The sequence below is a fragment of the Jaculus jaculus genome, chromosome 11, assembly GCF_020740685.1.
Source record: "Jaculus jaculus isolate mJacJac1 chromosome 11, mJacJac1.mat.Y.cur, whole genome shotgun sequence".
Classification (NCBI taxonomy): domain Eukaryota; kingdom Metazoa; phylum Chordata; class Mammalia; order Rodentia; family Dipodidae; genus Jaculus; species Jaculus jaculus.
The window spans coordinates 96112297-96139868 of record NC_059112.1 but is presented as its reverse complement, the minus strand read 5'-3'; the positions used below and the strand labels follow the sequence as shown (position 1 = coordinate 96139868).

Below are 27572 nucleotides of genomic sequence, written 5' to 3'. Positions count from 1 at the left end.
ATGCTGTTAATGCTCATTTACATTTTCACTTATATAAAATAACTTATTCAAATAATAGAAAGATGGCTTGTGAAATATGACTGACTATCCTGTAACAGTATTTGAACCTTTTAACTCCTACACATGATTGATTTATTATTGTATTCTTGAATAGGCATTGTTTGACGATGTAACTAAAATTTCATTTACATTGCCTGATATATAAATTTGCTGAGAACACATTTATGCTTCTATGGAATTTGAAAAAAATAATTATGAAGTATGCTCTTGAATTAATAATTGAACTTAAAAATTCTAAACTTAGGTTGCATTTTCAATTAGAGCCCAGAATATCCAGTATATGTTATTTATGTGTTTATATGAGCACATATCCTACAGAGGGCAACATTTTAAGTTATTCAGAAATTTTCTGGGTAACTTTTCTGGCAAAGTCTATTTATCATATTTGGCTTTCACATTTGCTTTCTCCCTCTTCCCCTGTATCCTCATCATCATCTGGTACATTTTGATGAGTAAAGAGTAATCAGGAAATGATATATGTTGATATATCACTTAATAATAGAGTTTTGAGTGATGTAGGAATACAGATGAGTAGAGACAGGGGGGTTTAGAGAGCAGGAGGACAAGAAAATGTATTCAGAGGCTAAAATTATCTGAAAAATAAAGGTGTCTCCTTGTGGTCAGTAGTCCACCCCCACAACCTTATCTAATGAAAGCACTGGTAAATGGATAGTCACACTAGAAAAGCTAAGAATTTTAGAGCTGAGATATACCTTAATATCTACTCCAACACTTATTTAATAGAACAAAAAGTTACAATTTAAAAAAATTATTGCATGTTGCAAAGCTAGGAGTAAACTATTCCTGAGATCTTACTTTAACAGTATATTCACCTTGGTGGCAACAAAACTGTAATCTCAAGACTTGAGGGACTGAGGCAGAAAGATCACAGGTTTCAGGCCAGGAAGACCACCTTGTCTCTAAAGACAAAATAGACAAAGAAACTTCTTTCTAGTGTGAGGTACTTAGAGTGGTGAACTAGAATTTTGAATATGTTATTTCCTTAGAAAAGCCTCACTAATGTGATTCTGTTCACAGATTATTTATGATACTTTGTGTGTCCTATCTACAAACACTTATCTAAGGTAATTATATAATATTTAAAAACATACTATATTACTTATGAACTACTCTGCAACAATTTGTTCAAGCATATGTACACTGTGGTGTAGCATTAGCATTGCTGAAGGAGAGTGGAGGGAGAGGAGAGGTCACCTGAGGAAGCTCTTTCATGGTTATAGATTTCCTCCATGTGTTGGAATATGATTCACAGATACACATCTGCAGGATAGTTCACTTAAACTCACTAGCACTTAAAGTGGGTCAGTGAAGAGAAATAACCTAAGCTTGATTTGGGCTATGTTTAGTTTTTAAACTTTCCAAGTGATAATTAGTATCATTAATTATCTATGAAAAGTTTTACCACATTTATTATTAAAAGTATTTGTTATATCATCTTTTAATGGTTTTGGAGAAGTTATTAGAATCAAGGAAGAAATAGATCACGCCAAATGGCTTAGTGTTCATATATTCATAAAGGTGGCATTTATCATGGAAAGTCTGGGTTGGTGGACATGTTCTTTCAGTTTTTGGAATACTCTTTTCCAAGTCCTCTAGCCTTTAGAGTTTCCATGGCAAAATTGGTTCTTATTCTGATGGTTTACCTTTCTAAGTGATGAGCTGTTTTTTCTCTTGCTGCTTTTATTCATCTCTTTGTTTTCTGTGTTTATTGTGTTAAGTATGATTTGATGTGGTGAATTTATTGTCTGGTTCTGTCTGTTTGGTGTTCTGCATGCCTCCTGTATGTGGATGGGCCTCCCTTTCGTAAGGCACAAAATTTTTTCTTCTGTAATTTGATTAAAATAGTATCTATGCCTTTGGCCTTTAGTTGCTTCCCTCTTTTTAAGCCCACGAGTCATATATTTGATCTTTTATTTATTTTGGTTTTCTCAAGATAGAATCATTCTACTCCAGGCTGACCTGGAACTCACTCCACAGTCTCAGGATGGCATTAGATTCACAATGATTCTCCTATCTCTGCCTCCACTGCATTTGGCTTGTTTGGTCTTTTAAAGGCGTCCCATGTTACCTTTATGTCGTGTTTGTATGTTTTTTGACTACTAAGGATGCTGAAGTGAGTCAGATTATTCCTCCATTTATGGTGTTTCCCTGGAATCTGTAAGCCTAAAACAAACCCTTCCCTCCCATAAGCTGCCTCTGGTCAGATGGTTATCCCAGCAATCAGCAATGAAAAGTAACTGCAATAGTAAAGTTGGTACCAAGAAGTGAGGCTATTGCTGTGATAAATCTGACCATGTGGGATTTTGTCTTTTGTAATATGTTGGTGGGAGGAATATGGAAGGATTTGTACTTTGCACTGGAGACACTTACATTGTTATAAGCAGAGCTTGATAGACTATTCTGGTGAGAGTATGAAAATGCTAAGTGCTGAGAGAATTATTGACTGTGAGAGCTTGACTTATAAACTTTTAAAGGAGAAAAAGCAAACTTTTTTGGAACTTGCCTACTCAGGAGTAGGGCTAGGGAATGTGATCAGCTTAGGCATCCCTACTGAGGGTGACACAGTTGGAAAGTTACCATTTTTGATTTTCACTGGATTATTTTTGTTTGTTTTGGGTTTGTTTTTTTTTGGAGGGGGCTAGGGTCTTTCTGTAACCCAAACTGACCTGGAATTCATTGTGCAGTCTCAGGGTGGCCTTGAACTCATGGTGATCCTCCTACCTCTGCCTCCCAAGCGCTGGGATTAAAGGCATGTGCCACCATCACTGGTTTGATCAGGCTTTTTTTTTTTTTTTTTCAACATCTCTGTCTTTTTATTGAGTTCCATTTTCCTTTCTTAGCTTAACTTTTGGTTTTTCGAAGTAGGTTTCACTCTAGTCCAGGCTGACCTAGCATTCACTATGTAGTCTCAGGGTGACCTCAAACTCATGGTGATCCTCCTACCTCTGCCTCCCAAGGTCTGGGATTAAAGGTGTACGCCACCATACTGAGCTGACTTTCTTATTGCATTCAGTTGATTGTCTTTGCTCTCTTCGAATTCATTCAGGCAAGTTTGTTCATGTCTTCTTTGAAGTCATTCAGGTGTTGAGTTGGTTTCGTTTATTCTCTTGTATTTCATTTAGCTGTTTGTCTGTTCCTGCTATATATGCTCATAATTGTGTTTTGGAATTCTTTGTCTAAAGTTTCCTCTATATAGCTCCTATTGGAGGCTTCAATGATGAGACTAGTTATTCTTGGTGGGAACATTTTGCCTTAGTTTCTTGTGTTATTTGTTTTGCCTTGGGTTTTTCCCATGTGTTGATAGACCCTTTGTCTTGCTGAAAATGCAGCAACAGCAGCTCTACTTGGGCCTGTGTTGAGCAACCTGGTCTATCTTGCTTCAGGTGGGCATAGGTAGGCAGTCTAACACACAGGGATGGGCTGAGCACAGAGAGGAGACTATGACACTACTCACTGGGGACCTGAAACATGAAAGGTCTAATTCACCTTGCTCAGGGAAGGCATGGGTAGGTGGTCTACTCTCATGACTGATTTATGTTTTGAGGGAGTACTTACCTGTGACCTGAGCAGTTTAGTCTACCTTGCTCAGGGCAGGCATGGACAGGTGGTCTACTCTCATGATCAGTTTGGGCTTATGGGGGAGCAATCACCTGAGACCTGAGCAATCTAGTCTGCCTTGCTCAAGGCTCTTCACCCATGTCAAGTTGAAACTGTATAAACATTTATTTTTAGATTGTTGTAATATCTATTTTCTAGATTGTTGTATTATCTATTCTGTTAAGAAATCTCTCAACATTAATGACACTAGCCATATATGTACTTCAGATTTACTGATTTATTTGTTGTTCATATCTTTATGTATGTCATACTTTCCCTTTCATAAAGTCGTATTCTTTAGAAAGAATGTGGAGATGACATAATTTCTAAATGCTTTATTTGAAAAGTACATTTAGTTTGTAATCTTATCTGATTGGTGGGTTACTTAACAGATATGTCTGAGCTTATTTTTTTCTTCCTTTTTGCATGTGTAGATGTGTGCACATGTGTGTGGAGACCAAAGAAAATGTCAGGTGTCCTTCCTCTCATCACTCACACACATCTTTCCTTGAGGCAGAGTGTTGTAGTCAATTTCATGTTACTGGTATGAACAACCAAATCAGACACAGTGTATGGGTGGAAAAGTTTTATTCCAAGCTTACCGATTCAGGGGGAAGTTTCATCAGTGGCAGAAGAAGCTGTTTTCATACATCCAAGCAGAGAGAGAGAGAGATCATCACCAGCTAGCAAACACCAAAAGCAACAAGCGCAAATGGGCAGCAAGCAGCAGAGACCCCACCAGAGTTTAGGCTGCTCTGCATATCACTGGGCTGGAAATCAGATCCAACCCTAAAAACACCTTAGGGTTGGACCCCAGGATCCACACCCAATGGCACCTCCTCCAGCCTGGCAGCTGAAGATCTAAGCTACACGCTTTAATAAAACACTTGAGTCTATGTGGGACATACATTCAAATAGCCACACAAAGTCAGTCCCTCTCCCTCTCTCTCTCTCTCTCTCTCTGTCTCTACCCCCCCCCCCCCAAGAGCTGCAGTTTTCATGATCCTCAGCAAATTTCCAGATTCCACAGTTTCCACTCCCCACAGGACTGGGGTTACAGGCTTGGATGACCACACACAACTATTTACATGGGTACTGGGGAATCAAACTCAGTCTCAGGTCCTCAGGCTTGCACATCAAGCTAACAGCTGAGCCATCTCCCCTGCCCTAATGTCTTAGTTTTATATACCACTTTTACAAAATGCTTTATTTTTAGCATTGAACTTTGTAGATAAAAATAGTATATAAAATTTCTCTATAAATTTATATGGTTTGTAGATTTTGTGTGTATGATTAATATTAACTTACAGGATATTTTAATATGAACACAAATCATTCTGATGATTATTATTTTCTTATTCTTTTGTGCCTACTTCTCCTTTTTGAAATTGTAGTGTTCCTTTTATCATATTACATATTTCTCATCTATTATTTGTAATCTCAGAGAATATTATGGCTCAAATTTTAGATATATACATTCTATTTTTCAACCATATTTTGTGGTGTTAAATAATACCAGCACTTTTACTTTAAGAATTTCTAAAATATCCTTTTCATTTGCAGCTCATCTAATTATATAAATGCAATATCCACTCAAATAAATGAAGAGTTGAAAGTTAAACTTCTCACTCTTCTTTCTTGTATTAATGCTGTTTCCTGAGAAGTCAGAGGTTTTGCTCATTCATGTTGGTATTTCACTCCTATATGATTTGTGTCTTATCCATTCATATCTTCCACTAGGTCCTAGATAGTTTCTATCAGTATTTGTAGGTGATTCTAGTAACTACCTGCCAGGCCTTGTCATTGCAAACAACAGCTCAGTGTAAGATTCTCTTGTGACTGGAATGTTCCAAGATAAGTGGTGAAGACTTCCCTTGACTATAGGTAGGAAAAGAACTATAGTGGAGTCAGAGTAATTTGATGTCTTCACTAATTCTCAATAGCCCTGCCTGATTTTCAAAATCTATAAGTCAGGATAGAGACATGGCTCAGCTGTTAAAGGCACTTGCTTGCAAAGCCTACAAACCTAGATTTGATTCCCCAGTACCCACATAAAACCAGATTCATAAAGTGGTACAAGTATCTGGAGTTTGTTGTAGTAGCAAGAGGCCCTGGCATGCCCGTATTATCTCTCCCCCACTCTCTTTCCTCTCTCCTTATAAATAATAAATAAAATATATGTATTTCTAAAACCCTGTTAAGTTGATGTGATCCTAAATTTCCTTTGAATACTTCTTATTTCTTATGTCTTTTTTCTGCCCTCAATTCCAAACTAGAAAGCTCCTCTATCCTGTAAAGTCATTCATAAAATACCTACTATTTTCAGTAGGATAAGATAGGAAGTCTCTTACTCTTTTATGAATATAAGTTTATGAAATGAGAATTATTTCTATGCTATTTCTTTTGTGTTTACTGAACATTGCCTGAACACAGTAAGGTTACTTTAAGTAAATGGGGACAACATTTTAGGAAATAAAAATAATTGCTTTACTTACTGTTTTTTCATCAAGAACTTTATCTTATGGAAATATTCAGACATGTTCCCAGTAATTTTACAGAAAGAAATCTACATGGTTAATAATTGTGAAAAATGAAAATGACCCAGAATCCATCAGTAATTATCTAAAGTAGAGTATTTATTGTACATAGCTTCAGTATTTAAAAATTTATTCTCTCAGAGTCTCTCTAATTATCAGTAAAATATATTTTATCTTAACCAAAGAACAAATTGTCACACTTTAAGTAGGATGACAATAAATTAAGCCTTTTAAGTTACTGTGATTTGTAGTAGTATTGTTTAAAGGTTTGAATTGTACACTTCTATATAGTATAGAAACAAACCTCCAAAATCTAAGAGCAAATGAATAGATATTCTTATGTAATTATATTATATATTCAGTAAACAGTTAATTTTTTAAATTTTATTCCAGAAAACAGCTCCTTGATCACGGTGAGGTAAAATCTCTCATTCTCTGATACTTACGCATTACACTCTACTTGAAAGTAATTCATGAAGGTGGAGCTGTGCTGTGGTATACCCCGGTGGTACTTGAGTTGTTGGCATTGATGATAATTTCTTCAACCTTCTCTTACAATTGAATACCAATGAGGACTTGAAAACCAATTTTGAGAATGCAGAAAAATTATGAGAAGTAGCCATTCATATTTTTATATGTTTTCTTACAGCATCCTCCTTACACCCCATGCTTACATGTCATATTTTTGGTTTTTTATAGATGAGGATGCTATACATACAAATTTTTGTATCATAAATACTTTTCCATTATATTAAGTTATCTGTTCATACTCACTATTAAATGGCCATATGCCTGTGGGACTGAAGTGACCTGTACCTTACTTCTCTGCATTGGTCACCAAGTTTTTCCCTAGCTTGTATATTAAAATATACTGTTGTGATTATTACTGTAACACTTGCTTGTGTTTTGATCATTCCTGAGGTAACTTCCTAGAAAAGGAGTTTAAGTCAAAGGAGTAGGCCCTTTTCTAAAATGTGGATAAATATTTTGAAGTTTTAGGAATCTATCAATTTATTATTTCAGTGTTTGTTTCATTGCATTCTCTTTAATACTCAACATTACATTAATGTTTGTCATTTGATAAATTAAAAATGCATATCTTTAGCATTTACACTATTTGGATATTAGTGAATAAGAACATAAATAATGTCATTGACATTTAATTTTAACATTAATTGTCCATTTTTCTAGTAAGAAGTTGACAATTTATGACTATACCTATAGAAAAGTTTTGTTTGAAATCTTTTCTCTGTGGAACCTCCTAGATTTATTAAACTAGGGTATCTTACTAGTTAGTACAAATATTTATGTCATTCTATCTTTAAAATAATCCAGTTTATGTACTGCTATTATTTATGTTGTTAACTAAAACACACACACATATGTGAAGCTATATATGTGTGTATGCATGTATGTGTACACACACACACACAGAGTTTTATCCCTGTGTCTTCCCTCTGTTCTGTGAAAATCCTTGTTCATATGTCACTTTTTCAGTGTACCTAATTACTTAAATGATAATTTCTTCTACTGGTGGCTTCTCACTTGTTTCATATCCCTGCCTGCTTCCTTTTTCTTGCCCATTACACTTATGATCTTGTAATAGATTATAGTAGATTCATGTATTTGCAGGGATTAACTATCAGTCTTTTTGTCCCAATGATGTATCCTAATGTGCAGGCCTCACAAATCTGCTTAGCATTCTATTTGAAGCACCCAGCCTACTACCTGGTATACATAGAGTAAATCTTGGTTGAATTAATGAGTATATTTTAATAGGGTTAATGTTAGAATGTCCTTGTCTTACTGTATAACTTAAGATGTATAAAGTGAAAATGCCATTTTGTTTTGTGTTTCTGTAGCTGGTTTTTCACACACTGCAGTTGTTAGCATTCACAGGCCTTTCCATTTTAATCATGAGGCTGAAGCTGTTTTTGACACCACACATGTGTATTATGGCGTCCTTGATCTGCTCCCAACGGGTAAGGTGTCCATTGTCGTCTGACCTCATTATAATAACAACATCAACTGAAGTAGAGTTGCTGTGGTTTTGCTGAGGAATCCAAAACACACACACACACACACACACACACACTGTTTCTATATTAGCTAAGTTAAAATTTTAGCTGATGAGCTACAAAGAGAAGTGATACTGACATTGTCCCCAGGTTGTGATGTTCTGTTGTGAATGATCAGGCAGTCTTCCCCTTCACAGCATTATAGCTACAAACATAGTCATCTGTAGAGGCATTTCCAGTACTGCCCCAGTACTGAGGAGATGTGAAGTGGCTGCTCTCCTGTAAGTCCTGCTTGGCTCAAAGAATTGCTAAGAAAGCCGGGCGTGGTGGCGCACACCTTTAATCCCAGCACTAGGGAGGCAGAGGTAGGAGGATCACCATGAGTTCCAGGCCACCCTGAGACTACATAGTGAATTCCAGGTCAGCCTGGGCTATAGTGAGACCCTACCTCGAAAAATCAAAAAACCAAAAAAAAAAAAAAAAAAAAGAATTGCTAAGGAAACTGGCAACTCTGTGGTTCCTTTGCTGTATCTAATATACAAAATAAATATGATTTGGGACTTCTAGAAACACCTTAATAGTTTTTAAAATAACATAGCCCCTGCTTTCCTGAGTATTATACATGTCAAAGCTAGTAGGGTTCCCCTAGTTATTGAAAAAACACCATTTAGAACTGGGCCTATTAATTCCAACATATTTATTGTTTTCAAACAACAGAGAGTGAAAATTTTATGTATCTGTGTGCTGAGATCAAAGGGTAATCTGCTTTGATTTCAGTAGTCAGGTGAGAATGTTTGATCCTGTAGCATTCCTCATATAAGAGATATAAATCAATGGTTTTTTTATTTCAGCTCTTTGGCTGGCTTTTTTGCAGAGTTCATTTTGAGAATGTTGTCTTTGGTGTTCTAACAGTGATGTCAATACAAGGTTGTGCAAACCTCCATAATCAATGGAGCATTATAGGAGAATTTACTAATTTGCCCCAGGAAGAACTTATACAATGGATCAAATACAATACCAGACCAGGTAAGTAGTTACTTAGTTAGGTGTATATATATATATATATATATATATATATATATATATATATATATATAATTTTTTTTTTTTTTCACTGATCTGTTACTACCTAGCTCATTAGTTTTGAGTTTGGCTTGTTTTGCATGTGTATGGCTGATTTACCCACATTGAAGTTGATAGCATGCACAGGACTCACATGGGGCTAGCAATGAACACTTACATTTCTTAACTTTACAGTGGTGTTGAAGCGGTACACATTCCATAGAAACTGTGCTTTGGATTTTGAGTAGTCCCCAGGCGGCCTGCGAGGTGATGCCAGGCAGAGGCAGTGAGCCGCAGCTCCAGCCAGCAACTCCATCACTAAGAAACACAGTTGGCGCTCCACAGTATACTTACACCGTTGGAATTTTGTTGATTGTGCGTTTTGATTGACTTGCACTTAGAATGTTTAGTTATATTTGCAAGAAAACAAGCAGTTATTTCAGTAGATCTGAATAAAATGCCTTCTGTTTGTCACTGCTTCTTTTTGTACTGATTAAAGAAAACAGCCTTACCAAGTACATAAATACTTGCAGTACAGAAGTGTCTAGAAGTAAGCATTTGGCCCTTGGTCCTCTTAGTAGACAAAATGTGAAGCTGATAAAATGTCCCCTGAAGCTGGCACCTGTTATGGGGTCCGATGTCGCACAAGTAAGACCATCGACTTGCAGAATGTGAGGCAAAGTTTTATTTGGTAAAAAGAAAGAAAAGTCTGGTATATTAGGGCTCCACTCCAGATTCTGAGAGAAGCCTGGAACTGTTTGGAATGTCAGCTTTTATTAAAAAAAAAAAAAAAAAAAAAAGAAGAAGAAAAGAAAAGAAATAGGATGGGAATAAATCCATAAATCACAATTTACATGTGACAGTTACAGTCATAAAGGTAAAAAGAGGAACTTGTACATAGGTCTGTTGGTCAGTTACAGGAAGCGCCGCCTGGGGGTGTGAGGCAGGCCTGTGACCAGGAGTCCCTTATCTTAAGGAGTTTTTGCTCAACAATGCAGGCCCCAGGAAATGATATTCATCCCAGCCTCCTGTTTTCCTGCCATCAGCAGAGCCTCCTGACTTCTACGTTTCTCTAGGCTAGGTATAAAGACATGTAGAGAAGCATAACATTTTGCTCTCTTTACAACCAGCTAGCTGACTGATACAAATCCTAGTTTATACTTCAGAAAAGGTACTACTATACTAACAAGAAACTGATGATTCAGTGAAATGTTTAAATGATGTAAACTGAAATGACAGCTGAGAAAAGTTAGTTATACACAGGAAACACCCTCTGGAGAAAAAGAAATGGCACTTTTGTCAGCACATCCATGTGACTGTGACTTGCAACACACAATTATTTGAAGAAACAAACATCCCAGGAGATTGGCCTTTTGTGTGGCTCATAGGAAAACTTACTTTCTCCCGAGTTCTTTCTCTGTACTTAGCAGAGTGCTCACCTGTAGCAGGAAGGAAGCTGCGGCGAGGTGGCTAAGATGATGAGCTGTGAAATGAGGAGCTCTGTAGTCATGAGCAAATCACTCAGCTTTGCTGTGTCCCTGCCTCTTCTATGCAAGGAAACCAAAGCGCACCTGGCAGAGGCTCCAGACGGTCACCTAACCCTTAACAAAAGTCTGGACATAGTTGCTAGCCCCAAAGTATGATGCTAAACATTGAATGAGTAAAAATATTTATATCAGTGGGTGTTTCATTGTTCTTAATTTGAATTCAAATATTAGAGTAGCTTTAACTTTTGGTTTTCTTTAAAATACTGTATTAAGGGTCATGGTTCCGTTCCCCAGATGCTGTTTTTGCAGGTGCCATGCCTACAATGGCAAGCATCAAGCTATCTACACTTCACCCCATTGTGAATCACCCACACTATGAGGATGCAGACCTGAGGTAAGCCATTACATGAATTCGCTAGCTACTTGTTACTGGTTGTTGGAAACAGGAATAATTTACACACACATACACACACACACACACACACACACACACACACATTAATACACATCCATTTATACCCTCACCCTCATATTCATGCTAAAAGTAAAATGTTATAGTGAAGATGGACATGGGGGTGGACCCCTGTAACCTCAGCACTCGGGAGGCTGAGGTAGAAGGATTATTATGATTCAAGGGCAGGCTTGGCTGCATAGTCAGTTCCAGATCAACCAGGGCTATAGAGGGAGATCCTGTCTCAAAGGAAAAAATTTAACATTCTTCCAAAAGTGACAGTAGGTACCTGTTTCTTCTGAAGCCGGCTTAAAAAGCCCCTAAAATCTTAAATAAGATAAGGCCACAAAATTTTTCACATATACATGCAGAAAGAGAGAAAAAGAGAGAGAGAACACTGGACCTCAGTAGCATGAGGAGAGGAGGGATTTGGTTCACAGCCATCGTTAGCTGCTGTGTTAGCTGCTCTAGACTCCACAAACCCATCTGCCTGACTTAAGAAACATTCTATATCTTCTTGGTGGCAATGACTATCCCTTCAAAAAAAAAAAAAAAAAACAGGTAGAAAAACTGCATGCAATTTGCTATAACTGCTGTATGAAAGTTTAGGGTATTTTCCTAGCTGATTATGAAAATTCCAGTTTTCCCTAGATCCCAAAATTCAGTTTGCCTTGCATGCCTGGTTTTAATGAGCATTTGATCATTCTATCTGTTGTCAAGAGAATCTTCCACTGAATTGATTTTTATTTAACATATTGTTAGAAGGAAAAAAATTAAATTTATACAGAGTTTTCTGACTGGTTATAGTGACTGGACATCTCTTATGCTTAAAATCACTCTTAAGTTGCTCAGAATTTCATAAGAGCTACAACTTAAGACCAAATCTTCTGTTGTCTCATGATTGGCTAACCGTCTGACTTCTCAAGCATCTCTATGGGGCTTTTCCCACCTGCTCTGATACTCTTGGTATCTACTAGCTAAATACTTACTGTGGTCATCTTCAACTCATCTATTTTCCTGAGCTCCTATTGGAAAATCATCTGTTGAAACTTGTATTTCATGACATCCAGCTTCTGTGTGAATATATTCTACTAACAGATTAATTATTTGTGGATTTGGAAAGCAGATTCTGTCTCATGAGTTATTATCCTGCCACCCAGTACATCTCTAGGTTAGCTTGTGTACTAGGAAGCAGCACGTGGGAAATTCAAACTGCTGTACATGTCAGCACATTCACAATATTAGTAGGAATGTGAAAACAACCATCTCAAAAGTAATCACTGGGCTGGAGAGATGGCTTAGCGGTTAAGCACTTGCCTGTGAAGCCTAAGAACCCCGGTTCAAGGCTCAATTCCGCAGGACCCACGTTAGCCAGATGCACAAGGGGGCACACGCCTCCAGAGTTTGTTTGCAGTGGCTGGAAGCCCTGGTACGCCCATTCCCTCTCTATCTGTCTCTTTTTCTCCTTCTCTCTCTGTCACTCTCAAATAAAGAAATAAAAATAAACAAAAAATATTTTTAAAAAAGTAATCACGATGGGCTAGAGGGATGGCTTAGCGGTTAAGGCGTTTGCCTACAAAGCCAAAGGACACCCAGGTTCAATTCCCCAGGACCCACCTCAGCCAGATGTACAAGGGGGCACATGCGTCTGGTGTTTGTTTGCAGTGGCTGGAGGCCCTGGCATGCCCATTCTCTCTCCCTCTTTCTCTGTCAAATAAATAAATAAGTAACTTTAAAAGAAAGTAATGATGTCACTTGGGGTCACACATACCCATCCTCCAGCCATCGTGAGTTGAGCTATCAGTTTGCTAGCATTTTTTTAGTCAATCATTATTTATTTTAAAGTTTTTAAAAAGTATAAAATCTGTTTGTAATGTTTGTTTTTAAACTTAAAGGGCTCGAACAAAAATAGTGTATTCTGCATATAGTCGAAAATCTGCAAAAGAAGTGAGAGATAAATTAATGGAATTACATGTGAATTATTATGTTCTAGAAGAGGCATGGTGTGTTGTGAGAACTAAGTGAGTATAATAATATGATATAGGATATAGTAAATTTAAAGCAATATACACTTTACCTTACTATATAGCAATAAAATACGATACAATGCAGCCCTTGTTCTTTAAGACTTTGTACTTTAAATATATTATAATAAAATATTTTCTTAGTTTTTATTTAAAATAATTTTATCTAGAAAAGTTAAATTATGCTATATTTTAGTAAAATTTATTTTAAATTATAGATGCTTTAGTATCTTGATTTTCATGTAAAATCCTTCAAGGATTATTTTTTGTGAGTATATGGAAACAAAAATATACAGTTAAAGGAGGCAGCATGCTATTGTGACATATGTATTCATGATATGCTTAAATCAGGCTAAAATTTCTATGTTATGCTTACTTTTCAAATATTTATAGTATGTTTATTAGGTATCTTATTTTTTTAGATTTCAACTTATAACAAAGTGAAGAATTACGATTCCATTATTATAGCCAAATGTTGCTGTATTTATAGAACTTAAAAGCTTCTTATAATGTGGGGCTGAGGAGATGGCTCAGCAGGGAAGACACTTTCTTGCAAAGCCTGCCAGCTTGAGTTCAATGCTGCAGTACCCACATAAAAGCAGTCTTAAAAAGCAGCACCTGTCGGGAGTGGGTATGTGGTCGCAAGAGGCCCTGGCACACCCGTTTCTCTCTATTTCTGAATACATAAATAAGAATACTTTTTAAAAGTTTCTTATAACCCAAAATGACATAAGTAATTATTGCTAATTAAATTTGAAAATTTTTGAAATTTGAATCTCTCAAATTCACATACAATTAATGTGCTTAGTGGGTCTCTTGAAGATTTTGTTTAGATTCCTGAGAAAACATTTTAGATGTCACAGCAGATCCAAGCAAATTAATTCCCTCAACATCAAAGCCCACCCACAGAAGATCCAAGCAGATACCAGAGTCACTACACCAGATTATCTAGAGTGTCCAGTTCTCAATCAAAAATTGTTAGACCTACCAACAAGGGAAAAGTACCATCAGAACTCTCAAAATAAGAAGCTAGGAAAAAATGATTTAAGAAGTCCCAGATGTCAAACTAAATATCCAAACTTTCTAGATAAAATAGTCAAAAGATTAAGACAAATAGGGCTGAAGATATATACCATAGAGGTATGCCACTTGCCTAGAATGTGAAAGGCCAGGGTTTCTATCATCAGCACAACAGTTAAATGCTTCAAGAATTGAAGGAAAATGATCAGTGAGTGAAGTGATATGGAATTCTAACAGAGAGAAACAACCTCCACCCCATGGAAATTCTAGAACTAATATTGAAATTAAAAGCTTTTAATCCAGGAGTGGTGGCACACACCTTTAATCCCAGCACTCCAGAGGAAGAGGTAATAAGATCATCACAAGTTTGCAGCCACCCTGAGACTACATAGTGAATTCTAGGTCAGCCTGGACTAAAGTGAGACTCTACCTCGAAAAACCATAAAAAAAAGGCCTTTAAATGTTCTGAACGACACATTTAATATGTAAAACAGGAGAAAAAAATAAGCAAATTGTATGTAGATCAAGAGAAAGTAGACAAAACAAACAGGGACAAAAAAATTTGGAGAAAACTTTCAGATACCTGTGGAAAAAACATCAGTAACTGAACACATGAGGAATGGTACGTTGTTTTCAGTGCTGGCTGGATAAAACCCAGGACTTCAGTTAAAAGCCAGAAAGAAGAAAATAAAAAGTGACTGAAAGAAGTGTTGGTCAACAGCTTCTGAAGCTTAGTAAATGCCATTAACTGAGAGCAACTAATTCAAAGTCAACCAGGACAAACTCAAAGAACACCAGAGCAAAGCACACCAGTCAGACTGGTAAAAGATAATGAGGAAAATCTTGAGAATAACAAGAGAAAAAAAAACCATAATAGACATCTGATTTATCATCAAAATAGCAAAATAAACTGACATTGGAATGATCAAAGTGTTGAATGAAAAAAATCAAGAATTCTACATTTAGTGAACCTTTAATTGTATAATAAAAGTCAATAAAGATATTTTCATATCATTAAAAACTAAGAGTCTGGAGAGAGAGCTCAGCAGTAAAAGGCACTTGCTTGCAAAGCCTGGTGGCCCAGGTTCAGTTCCGCAGTAGCCACATAAAGTCAAATGCACAGTGGTGCATGCATCTTGAGTTCATTTGTAGCAGCATGAGGCCCTGGCGGGCTCTCTCTCTCTCTCTCTCTCTCTCTCTCTCTCTCTCTCTTTCTCTATCTCTCCTTTCTCTCTCTCAAATAAATAAATGAAATATTTTTTAAAAAATTCAGATAATGCCTTGCTAATATGCTTATACTTCAAGCTATCCTGAAAATTCTGTAAGATGGCAAGAAATGTTACTTGGTGGTAACTTAGCTGCACGAGCAATGCAGAAATACACTGGAAATAATAAAATGTACATATCAATAATTATATTTTTCTATGAAAATATTTTTGAAATAATTTTAATTAGAAACTATCAGTGTATTTTTGAGTTTATAATATAGAGTAGATATGGCAATAATAGCGGAGAAAGAGAGTAAATAAAACTATAATGATTTGTTGGAAATAATTCAGCTTTAATGTTCAGCATATATCAAAGATTTCTTGTTTGTACCTCACAAAAAAGCACTAAAAGGTTAATATATATATATATATATATATATATATATATATATATATATATATATATATATATATATATATATTTATACACACACACATACATATATATATATATATATTTTAAATAAGGCAGTATAGTAAGTGCTATTACTAAAAGTGTTTTTCTTAACTGTAAAGAATGCACAAAGAGAAACAATTTTTAAAAAATGAATCCCAGGCTGGAGAGATAGCTTAACAGTTAAGCACTTGCCTGTGAAGCCTAAGTATGCTGGTTCAAAGCTCTATTCCCTAGGACGCACATTAGCCAGATGCACAAGGGGGTGCAGGCATCTGGAGTTCATTTGCAGTGGCTGGAGGCCCTGGCCCGCACATTCTCATTCTCTCTCTCTCTCTCTCTCTCTCTCTCTCTCTCTCTCTCTCTCTTTCTCTCTCTCTCTCTTTCTCCTCTCCTCTCCTCTCCTCTCCTCTCCTCTGTGTCTGTTGTTCTCAAATAAATAAACAAGAATTTTAAAAAAGAAAAAGAAAATGAATCCCAAATACCATAATAAGCCTAAACAAAACTACATCAGTGGCCAGGGAGATAACTCAGTGGATAAAGTCCTTGCTGTGCAGGAGTGAGTATCTGAGTTCGGATCCCCAGTACTCATGTGAAGCCATAAGCTGCAGTGCAATCACTAGTAATCCCAGTGATCTTAGGGTGGGAAAAGAAGGAGGAGACAAGACACTCTCCCAGAAGCTCACCAGCCAACTAGCCAGCTGACCGCTACAGCAGTGTACAAGAGTCCTTGTCTCAAACAAAGTAGAAAGCCAAGACCTCCAAACATACTCTGTGGCTCACACACATCTACATGCACACAAACATGTACACACACATGCAAGCTTGTGAAAAAACTTAAGTGTGAATGAAGAGTAAACACCTAGTGAAAAGGTGGAGTATGTAGCAAAATTTATCTTAAAAATTCCTGTCAGAGAAATACCTTAATACAAGTCATGTGTTGTATGAATTGTGGGTGATTTTTCCTGGCAGGTGTAAACAAACACCTCTTCATCCCAGATAGGGCACTGACAACAGACCATATTCTACCCGTCTACTTAGTGAACGAGTGAGCTTATTGTGGTCCTGTACAAATGCATGAGAGAGGCATTACTTACGGTAGCATGAGTGACTGAAGGGCAGCTGACTTTTCAAAGCCTGTGTCAAACAAAGGATTTTAACCAGGTATATGTGTATAGAACTCTCAAAACGCAATAAGAAACAACTCAAATAAAAAATGGACAAGACACTCAGGTGCTTCGATGTTGAAGGTGTAGGACTGTCAAATAAGCACATAGAAAGATGCTTGACATTACTAGCCACTTAACAAATGTAAATTAAAACTACTGTAAGATCCCTTTAAGTTGCCTCATGTCTGAAGTTGCAGAAGAAACATGTCACATGTTGCTGACCCTGTTGAATACCTACAACCCTCATACATCAGTTACAGGAGTGTGCTACGATACAACCACGTTTGGTAATTTCATAAAAACAAACACCTATCATGTTTGTGTATTTATCAAAGGCAAAAGAAAACACTTATTCATACTTACATACAGATGTTCATATCAACTTTTTAAATAGCCCCAAACTAAATAACCCAAATGTCTATAGTAACAAATGAGTTAGTAAACACATGGAATATTAGGACAATATGCTATTCATTCACAGAAAAGAATGAACTATTGATACAACAAAGATAAACCTCAGAACAGTTACGTTTGGGGAAAGAAGCCAGACCAGAAAAAAAAAAAAAAAAAAGAAAGACAGAAAATAGCAATTCAAAAAATTGCTCTCAGGGTTGGAGAGATGACTTAGTGGTTAAGGCACTTGCCTGCAAAGCCAAAGGACCCAGGTTCAGTCCCCTAGTACCCATGTAAAGCCAGATACACATGGTGGCACATGTGTTTGGAATTTGTTTACAATGGCTAAAGGCCCTGCCATGCCCATTTTTTTCCCTCTCTATCTGCCTCTCTTTCTCTCAAATAAATAAGTAAAATATTTTTTAAAGCTTCATTCAGATCTGTGATGACAGCAAATAGATATATAGCTATCTTTGGAGGGGGATTAACTAGTCAAGAGAGTAGAATTACTTGTGGAAAATGTAGATATATTCCTTATTTTTTTTGTAATGAGTGTTTAAATGTATTAAAATATATTAAAGATTGGATGCTCTATATGCAATATATTGAGTAATTATTGGTCAGTTATGCCTTATTAAATATAAAACATCTGACAAAGATATAAAAAGCTCTCAAAAATCAATATTAAAAATCACCACAAAATTTCACAAAATTAACATTCTATCAAAGAAGATACTGTGAATGGCCTATAACAACATTAAAATAAAATACCAACTGTTTATGCAAATATACAACACCTTGACCTCATATATACTGTACAAATGGAAATCAATTTATTTTTCTTAAAATAAATAGAAACATATGTCTACATAAAGCATTGTTCACGGGTCTTTATAGGATTATTATTTACTGTCACCATGACTTGAAAACCTCAAATTCTTATTAATTTTCAAACATATTGAGATTACCTGTATATCATGAAATGTGACTCAGCAACACAAACGAGGAAATGTAAATCAGTAGATCAAAAACTGTAACATCTAGTGATGGGTATCAAAAACACTCATAAGATTAATAAGCCAAAAGTGAAAAGCTTTCCCATTACATTTGTGTGGAATGCAGAATTCAGATTGCTGTCGTGCACACGAGAGGCCCTTGTCTTCCTGGCCATGCCTGAGGTAGGAGATTGGCTACAATAGACTTGGGAACCAGTCAGGAGATGGAAGTTTTTCTATAGTGGTCACGGTGGCCCTTTTACACATTTGGCTACTGTTAATCTTTACACAGGAAATGCATAGATTTTATTTTATATAAATTAGACATGAGAAGTTAGAAATTTCCCATTAATAATTAGTATGAGGGATGGAGGGATTGCTTAGTGGTTAAGGCACTTGCCTGCAAAGCCAAAGGACCTAGGTTTGATTCCCCAGGTCCCATGTAAGCCAGATGCACAAGGTGGTACATGCATCTGGAGTTCGTTTGCAGTGGCTGGAGGCCCTGGCATGCCCATTCTCTCCCTCCCTCTCTCTCTCCCCTCTCTCTCTCTCTCTCTCTCTCTCTCTCTCTCTCTCTCTCTCTCTCTCTCTCTCTCTGTCCTTCTTTCTCTCTCTCAAATAAGTTAAAATAAAAAATAATTTCTATGAGTGTTATGCCACACTGAGAAATATCTCATTCAGCCTACTCTTACATCCACCCAAAACAAGATCAGGTTAAATTTAGAAAACAAACTTGCCAAAGAACCTCTTTTCTCTGCCATGGGCAATATATTTTCCATGCAGTTTATGCTTTAATTATGTAATTCATTGGGAATTTGATTATCTTTTCTTTCATTTGTTTCATCTAACTGCAAATGTGCTATATGTTTTGATGGTGATAGCACTTGGAAAATATATTTATTTTTTTATTCTGAAAGTATGCATTTCTGAGCATGTATTTCACATTGATTATTAGGACCTGTTGAGTAGAACTAGAAAATGCAGCATACTTCATGTTTATTCCAAATGTTGCTCTTACGGTTTTTGAAGTGATGACTTTAAAGTTTTAATTAGTTAAAGAATGCCTAAAAAATTAGGAGAGTAAGAATGTATTTTAGTACACATATGCATTCACTGTCTTTTCCTTGCAGACCTGGCTGCAGCATGCTTGAAATCTGGGACATAGAAGACCCTTCCAATGCCGCTAATGCTCCCCTGTGTAGGGTTCTGCTCAAGGATGCGAGGCCTTACTTCACCACGGTGTTCCAGAATAGCATATACCGAGTACTGAAGGTTAACTGAAAGTTAGGCTACCCACTATGATGTGGTTTGAAGTGTGTCAAAAAAAATGCAAACAGACATTTTTTGCCCTATTTACATTAATGAAACTCACATGCTTTAGGAAACATTCAAAAATGAGATGATAAATTCATTTTAAGTTATCTGATTACTGAATAAAAATTGCTTCATTGTTTCACATTAAATGTAAGCTCTATTAAGCTTGTGATATAAATGATCAAGACATTTCATACTTTATCATAAGCAAATGTTCACTTTAGAATTTTAAAGAAACATGCATGTAAAAGAACAATGGAATTAAGAAATCAAGGAGGCATAAATTCTTTTCAGTCTCACAAGGTGAATTGCTTCAGATTTCCCCCAGTACCGGTGACTAAGCTGACTGCAGAATCGGATGCTGATGGCCACCTCTGTGCCTCCGAGGAAGCTAGAGTCGTGTCTCCTCCAGTGGTTTATTGTACAAGCCCAAGAAGTTGGCGACTTCGAAAAATCATTTCTACTTAAAGTGTTTCTTAAACACCTTGATTTGTCATTTTCCACTGATTGATTTCCATACTATGCACAACAGATAATTAGTCTGTTGGTAGAATACAATGGTTTTCTTTCAGTATCCAGATAAGATAAAAATTACTATGATAATACAACCCAATTTGAGGGTTAGGCATAACCAGCAAAGAAGATCCAGTTAAATTTATCAAATGGGATTTTCAGATGCCAAACCTTTCATTAAGGAAAAGCCTCTTTTTTGTGGTGGCCTATGGCTTACAAGACTATTTCCATACTCGATCTTTGGTAATATGTATTTTTAAGTCCGTGATTAGTTTTTGTTTATGTTGAGGAAGGTAATGTATTATAAATGGTCTTTTCCAATAAAACCCACCCATCACTTTGAAAAATGGTAGTTGTCTTGAAGACAGAGTTGGTAAATGCAGAGAGTAACTTTTTTTTTTTTTCTCTGCGGGATAAATACTAAATATGCCAGATCTATAAGATTTAATGTGCATCTGTGCTAATCATCTTGGAGTTTTTATACTTAGACTTTTCTTGTATTTTTGGTCCTCTCTACTTGGGTTAACAAAATAACTCAATTTTATAGATTATTTTACTTACAATAAGCAAGTGATCATATAAAAATTACTTTTCAACTTTCATAGTTGTAAAATATTTTAGTGAAGGACACAAAATATCTAAGAAAGCATGCTACACTTTAACATTTTCAGTTTTTTTGCTGTATCTATGGAGCTATGAAGAAAGGACATGTAACACCTAACATAAAATTAAAGTAACACATTTTAGATGATGTCAACATAGAGAATACTTTAAAGTAATTGGAAGAAGTTAATAAAGAAAAAAAGCTGTGATAACTAATAAAATGCTCCATACTTAATGTTTTCGTGTGGATTATTCTCCTATGCAATATTTATTAAATAGTTTACAAGTCCTTGAAGATTTTCTGTGTTTTTTATCTCTTCTCATATTTACCAAGTGCATATTTTGAAATTAAAAGAGTTCTGATATCATAGAGTACTAAATTTATTTGTCATGTTTAAAGTGGCAGTGATCTTTCTTAGCCATTTAAAGCAGTTTTGCATGGTCTTGTGTAGGTGGCAATGTAGTGTCCTGGAAATGATGTAGAAGGTTATAATAACATAGCTCTAAGTTTGAATCCTGGCTCTTCCATTCTAGATACATTGCCTACCATCCATTCAAGGTATGTTTACAGGCACTTCCTGTAGGCTCTGGGATAAGTGTGCTCATGTTATTCTGTGAACTAGTTTCTTCACTTTTATTTTTTTTTATTTTTTTTTGTTTTTGTTTTTGTTTTTCGAGGTAGGGTCTCACCCTGGTCCAGGCTGACCTGGAATTAACTCTGTCATCTCAGGGTGGCCTTGAACTCATGGCAATCCTCCTACCTCTGCCTCCCAGGTGCTGGGATTAAAGGTGTGCGCCACCACGCCCGGCTGTTTCTTCACTTTTAAAACAGAATTCTACTTACTTACTTGCAGGGTCATGGTAAGAATTAGTGAAATAGTGTTAAAGTGATAAATACATTCAACTAATATTAGTTCTTTCTGGTCCCCCACCTCTGACCCACCAAATAATCATGTGATAGATAGCAAATTACACAGAGAGGTTAGTTCATCTCAGAATTTGAGTAGTTCTACATCTATTTGGTAGTTTTATGCTCATAGGAAAACTGGACTTGAGCTTACTTTCATAAAAATTCAGCTAGTAGTTTCTTGTCTGCATGTATTTTATCTTCTGTTGTTTTGAATTTTGAAGGCTATGTTTGAGTGCTTTGGGCTGAATTATGGGCAGTTTCTCTATGCAATGAGCTCTTCTTCCTAATTTCCTATGAACTGGATATGCACACTGACCTGAAATGATGGCTATAGTTGAGCTTCACTCAGCAAACCCCTCCTTATCTGGTGTCAGGTTTTGCTGCATGGATCAATGAATAATGTGTGTTTTCTACTCCTTTACTGCTGAGGGACAACACACCCCTACTAAAAATTGAGTTTTGCAATTCTAATGAAATTATACATATATTTCTAATACTTTAGTATTTGTAGAAGAAATGATAATTCTACTAAAAATTAGTTTTGAGGAGCTGGAGAGATGGCTTAGCAGTTAAGGCACTTGCCTACAAAGTCTCAGGACCCAGGTTTGATGCCCCAGTACCAATGTAAGCCAGAGGCACAAGATGCATGTGTCTGGAGTTCATTTGCAGTGGCAAGAGGCCCTGAACCACCCATTTTCCCCCCCTCTCTCTCTCTCTCTCTCTCTCTCTCTCTCTCTCTCTCTCTCTCTCTGGTAAATAAAAATTATTTTGAAAGAAAAGGAAATCTGTAAGAAGTAGAAAATATTCAATAGGCTCTATTAGTAACATCTCCTGTTTTCTTCTGCTCTCTTAACCATGTTTCTTTTTAAACATAGATTAAAACCTTCTATTTTGCAACAACACTTACCTAAAACCACACAAATACAGCTATGCAATTTCCATAATAACTTTAAAGAAAAACTAACATCAGTGCTTTTCAAATTACTCCACAAACTAGAAAAGGAAGATTTTCCAGACTCTTTTTCTCAAAATAGTATTATCATGATGCAAAAATCAAATAATGACACAAGAAAAAAATCACAGATCAATGTCTCTGATGAACAGACATGCAAAAATATGCTTGTAAATAAAATTGAAGCACATATTATGTCCATTCACCACGATCAAGTTGTCTTCATTTCAGAGATGCAGGAATGGTTCAGTCTATGTGAATCAATTATCAATAAATGCAGTAATCACATAAATAGGTTAAAGGACACAAATCACTGATTATCTCAATAGATGAAAAAAAAATTGTTCAGAAAGTCCTATATCCTTTAATGGGGACTGGGGAGATGACTCAGCAGTTAAAGATGCTTGCTTGCAAATCCTGGCAGAAGCATATCATGCAGGTAGCATAGACTGGCAGACGATGGAGCTGGAAGACAATACATGCATCAGTCAACTCAGAATCAGCCTCTCCCTTCCACATCATATAACTGGGAGGTTGAAGTGAATTCCTCCATGTAGAAATGTATCTTCAGTGCTGCATTTTGATATCACTGAACTGAAGATAATAGATCCAGTTTGAGTCAGATCAAAGAAAGGATATTTCGAGATGTATCGATAAACCATACAATAAGGTAATTTTTACCTGACTGAGTACATTAGAAGTGTTTCCTCAGATATTGACGTCCATATTATGCAGTCCAAAGTTAATACTCACTTTCATCCTTTGAAAACATAGCTGACAGCCTTTCATTTCAGAATTCTCTCCCTGAGCTCCATCAACAGAGAGTAAGATTATTCAGACAAGGTTGTAAAGCCCCTATGTGGGCTGGCCGTGATTGTACCATATCCAGAGATGTAAGAATTAGCCTCAAGACAAAATAAGTTATTGTATCCTGGAGGAGAAAGAGCCTGCTGATTTTGCTTTATTAGAAAGACCCAAAGAATGCAATGTGGGTTTGTGAACATGGGAATTACTTAGCATAGCAAGTAGGCAACCTCCCAAAAGTGTGCCATCCCTCAAACCTTTCTCATAGAAGGTTCTCGCCATCCAGCTACAGGAAGTACAGTTAACTGACAGTTTCCAAAGGCAACACCACCATGATCTGTCATGGATGGAGGTACACTCTTCCCAGGCCTCCCTGACCTGTCCACCAAGCAAAATTCTCCCGAATGTTATCAGCTCCAGTGGGGAAATTTGCTGGGAGCTCTGCAGGAATTCAGCCAAGACGTGGCCATGTGACCCTGCTCACCTCTCCTTCGCAGGTATCAACCAGCTTGCGTCACAGCCTGGAGGATCTGTATCTTGCTACTCGATCCTGCCTCCTCCCTTTTCTGAAGGGCAGCCACCCCTCCCTGGTTTGACCCTCACTCTCATCCTCGTTCTCTGGGAATTTCTTTAACCATCCAGATACAGTGCCACTGAGGTGATGATTCATTTTACATTCTCACTGGGTCGTCCCCCACCCCAGCGTACTCCCCTGGAAGCACAGCATCCCTCCTAGGAGAGGAGACCTTAAGAGATGCCTGTCCTAACTTCATAGGTCCGGGCTCAAGACACTTTCAAACCTGAGGCACAGTGCACACTATAGACTTCTATGCAGAAGTGAAGGCTTTACAAGCAGCCAAGCTCCGCTATTTTATTATTTTTTTAATTTTTTGTTTATTTCTTTCTTTGAAAGCGACAGAGAGAAGGAAGGGGAGAGAGAGAGAATAAGCGTGCCAGGGCTTCCAGCCTCTGCAAACGAACTCCAGATGCGTACGCCCCCTTGTGCATCTGGCTGACATTGGTCCTGGAGAATTGAGCCCCGAACCGGGGCCCTTATGCTTCACAGACAAGCGCTTAACCACTAAGTCATCTCTCTAGCTCAAAGCCCAGCTATTTTAAAATAAACACCAGCCACATCACTCTCTAAAATATTATGGAAAACAAAACAATCAGAATGAAAGTTCTGGTTTTCTCCCTATATTTAGCTAAATTAACGACTATGTTATAAAATTTAGTTTTGTTTCTTCTGAAATGATCAAGAAATGGCCACTTATTAAAAAAAAAAAAAGTTTAAAATATTCTTTCCTGTACCCTTGGTGCCCTCTGCTGACTATTAGGTGTTACAGCATTTGTCATAAAATTAGCCACAAAAAGGGTTCGTACCTCACATGTTTTAGGAGACAAGCAGAGAACCAACGAGCTCAAAGACATGATAAATACTTTTGGTTTAACAGTGGTACCTTCAGCCAGTAATAGCATGTCTAGCCTTTCTGTCCCTCCCTCACCCTCACCGCCCCCCCACCCCATTTCTTCTATCTCCCTTCTCTGGCCCATTAAGAGGCTTGTTACCCTTTCATCCATCTCTTCTCCAGAGATCCCAACATAGTACTTTTCACATCAACAATGAACTACTTGGAATTTTCTTCCTGTGCTCACATGGCCTCTTCAGCTAATCAAAATCATGCATCTTATATCTATCATATAACTTGAGTATATGATATTTGGCTAATATTGCAAAATAGCTGGTCCCTACAGTATAGTGATATCATGTGGCTTTAAGTTCTGAAGTAAGCCATAGTTACTAGAATGGGCTTCTCCCACAGGTACAAAACTGATAAATGAATCACCCTAGGCCTCCAGAGTTTAGCCTGCTCACTGGAGAAGGCAAAAACAAGTCAAAAAAGAAAGGAAGGAAGGAAGGAAGGAAGGAAGGAAGGGAAGGGAAGGGAAGGGAAGGGAAGGGAAGGGAAGGGAAGGGAAGGGAAGGGAAGGGAAGGGAAGGGAAGGGAAGGGAAGGGAAGGGAAGGGAAGGGAAGGGAAGGGAAGGGAAGGGAAGGGAAGGGAAGGGAAGGGAAGGGAAGGGAAGGGAAGGGAAGGGAAGGGAAAAGAAGCATAACTTCATTGACTAGCAATGAATCTGAATATGAGAAGAGAGCTAGTGTTCTATGTACAAATTTTAGTTAATGTTCCAGTCTATTCGCATTCAGGATAAAGAAAGATAATCAATTGTTTGCTTTTAGAGAGTTTGTCAGAATTCATGCAAATCCTGATTTTTTAAGGCAAATTTAACATTCACAGAGTCAGAAGGCAGAGGTCAGCACAAACAGTCATGGTTCTGCTTCTAACAAGAGCTTTTTTGTTTGTTTGTTTGGTTGGTTTCCCCTCACTCCTGCTACCTGTAGCAAGCAGGGCCTTGAGAACCACCTTTTCTTACAGGAAAATAAGCCTCTACCACACATATGTTATAATACTAGACAAGGAATCTGTCATGGTAATTTTTTATTATATGAGACTATGCACCAGGAATTAGAAGATAAATATGGTAATACCACAAAGGTACATGAAGATTTTTTTTTAAATCAATTTTTTTGTTTTCCGGATCACAAAAATAAATAGAAATGAAATTTCTACTTCCTCGCTTAGGTGTCCACCATAGCCATATAGATCCCATTCTGGGGTTCACAGTGTTTTGAAGTATCTTTCATCTCTCCAGTTTCCTGAGGAGCATAAAACTTGGCTTAACCAGATGCACAAAGAGGTACATACATCTGGAGTTCATTTGCACTGGCAAGAGGGCCCTGGTGTGCCCATCCCCCCTTCTTTGCTGGCAAATCAATTATGTATATTTGTACGTATATATGTATGCATGTATATATTATGTTTGTCCAACATGTCTTAATGGATAACTTCTTTTAAGATCTAGCTCATAGGTACTTGGAGAATATTTACAGAATGAATTTATATACACAAATATACCTTCCTCGTGTGTGCAGCATAGTTTCCATGAAGAACCAAAACTTGACAGACAAGCGATATTACTAGGATTTTGACTTGAAAGAAACAAGAAACTGAGCCTCTTATGCTATTGCACTGGTGGTTGATGGAGCCTGTTGCTGCCTGAAAGCACCTTGTTGGCAGCTACGTCTGTCCTGTGCCACAAGTGAAGCACCCCTCTCACAGGCAGCTCATTCTCCTCTAGAGGATCTCAAAGGGACCATTGGCTCTAGAAAGCCTGTGTTCTGTGTTTGACTTATGGAGACTGGCATTTCTATTTCAGGAAAGAGTATCAAACAGAGCAAGGGCTGGAAAAATGTTTTAATGGTTAAGGTGTCTGCCTGCAAAGCCAAAGGACCTCCATTCAATTCCCCAGGACCCACGTAAGCCAGATGCACAAGGTGGCACATGTGTCTGGAGTTTGTTTGCAGTGGCTGGAGGCCCTAGCATGCCCATTCTCCCTCTCTCCCTCCTTCCCTCCCCCCCCTCTCTCTCTCTCTCTCTCTCCCTTTCACCCTTCCTCTTTCTTGCTTTCTCAAATAAGTAACTAAATAAACACAACAAAAACTAACTACAGCTATTCTATCTAGGTGGAAAATATGTGGGTTGTGGGATTTTAGAGAAGTCTGTCTCTACAGATGAAATAACAAAAACATTTATGGCTGAAAAGCAGATTGAAGTGGGGAGCAACCTGTGTGTATGTATAGCAATGCATGCATCTTTTGAGAAGAAAATTTTCCTTCATCACTCTTCTGAAAAGTTAAGTTGAAGGATTTTCATCAACACTCATAGATTCTAATTCAATCCAGTTGAGCTCAGGTAAGTATGTAGTAAGCACTTCTTCCATGGGTGGTAACAAAACGAGGCAGTGTTGGTGAAAATTGGCAGAAACAAGTCAGTCCAAAGATGATGAAGTCAGAATTTTGACCTTGATGTCTATTGGCGGCAACATGCAGGAAAGTGTGGATTTGGGTTCAGACCTACCT

At 37.2% G+C, this 27572-nt stretch overlaps 1 protein-coding gene across 1 annotated transcript in view; it reads left to right on the top strand.

Moving 5' to 3' along the window:
- Dpy19l2 (dpy-19 like 2) overlaps positions 1–21122 on the top strand; it is a 78182-nt gene extending 57060 nt beyond the window's left edge. The window contains exons 16-22 of the mRNA XM_045130084.1: positions 1099–1145; positions 6609–6633; positions 8078–8197; positions 9085–9259; positions 11077–11176; positions 13129–13254; positions 19627–21122. Of these exons, the coding sequence (XP_044986019.1) occupies positions 1099–1145; positions 6609–6633; positions 8078–8197; positions 9085–9259; positions 11077–11176; positions 13129–13254; positions 19627–19777 (744 nt within the window). The 3' untranslated portion in view covers positions 19778–21122. The remainder of the gene's footprint in view (positions 1–1098; positions 1146–6608; positions 6634–8077; positions 8198–9084; positions 9260–11076; positions 11177–13128; positions 13255–19626) is intronic.
- Positions 21123–27572: the final 6450 nt, after the last annotated feature.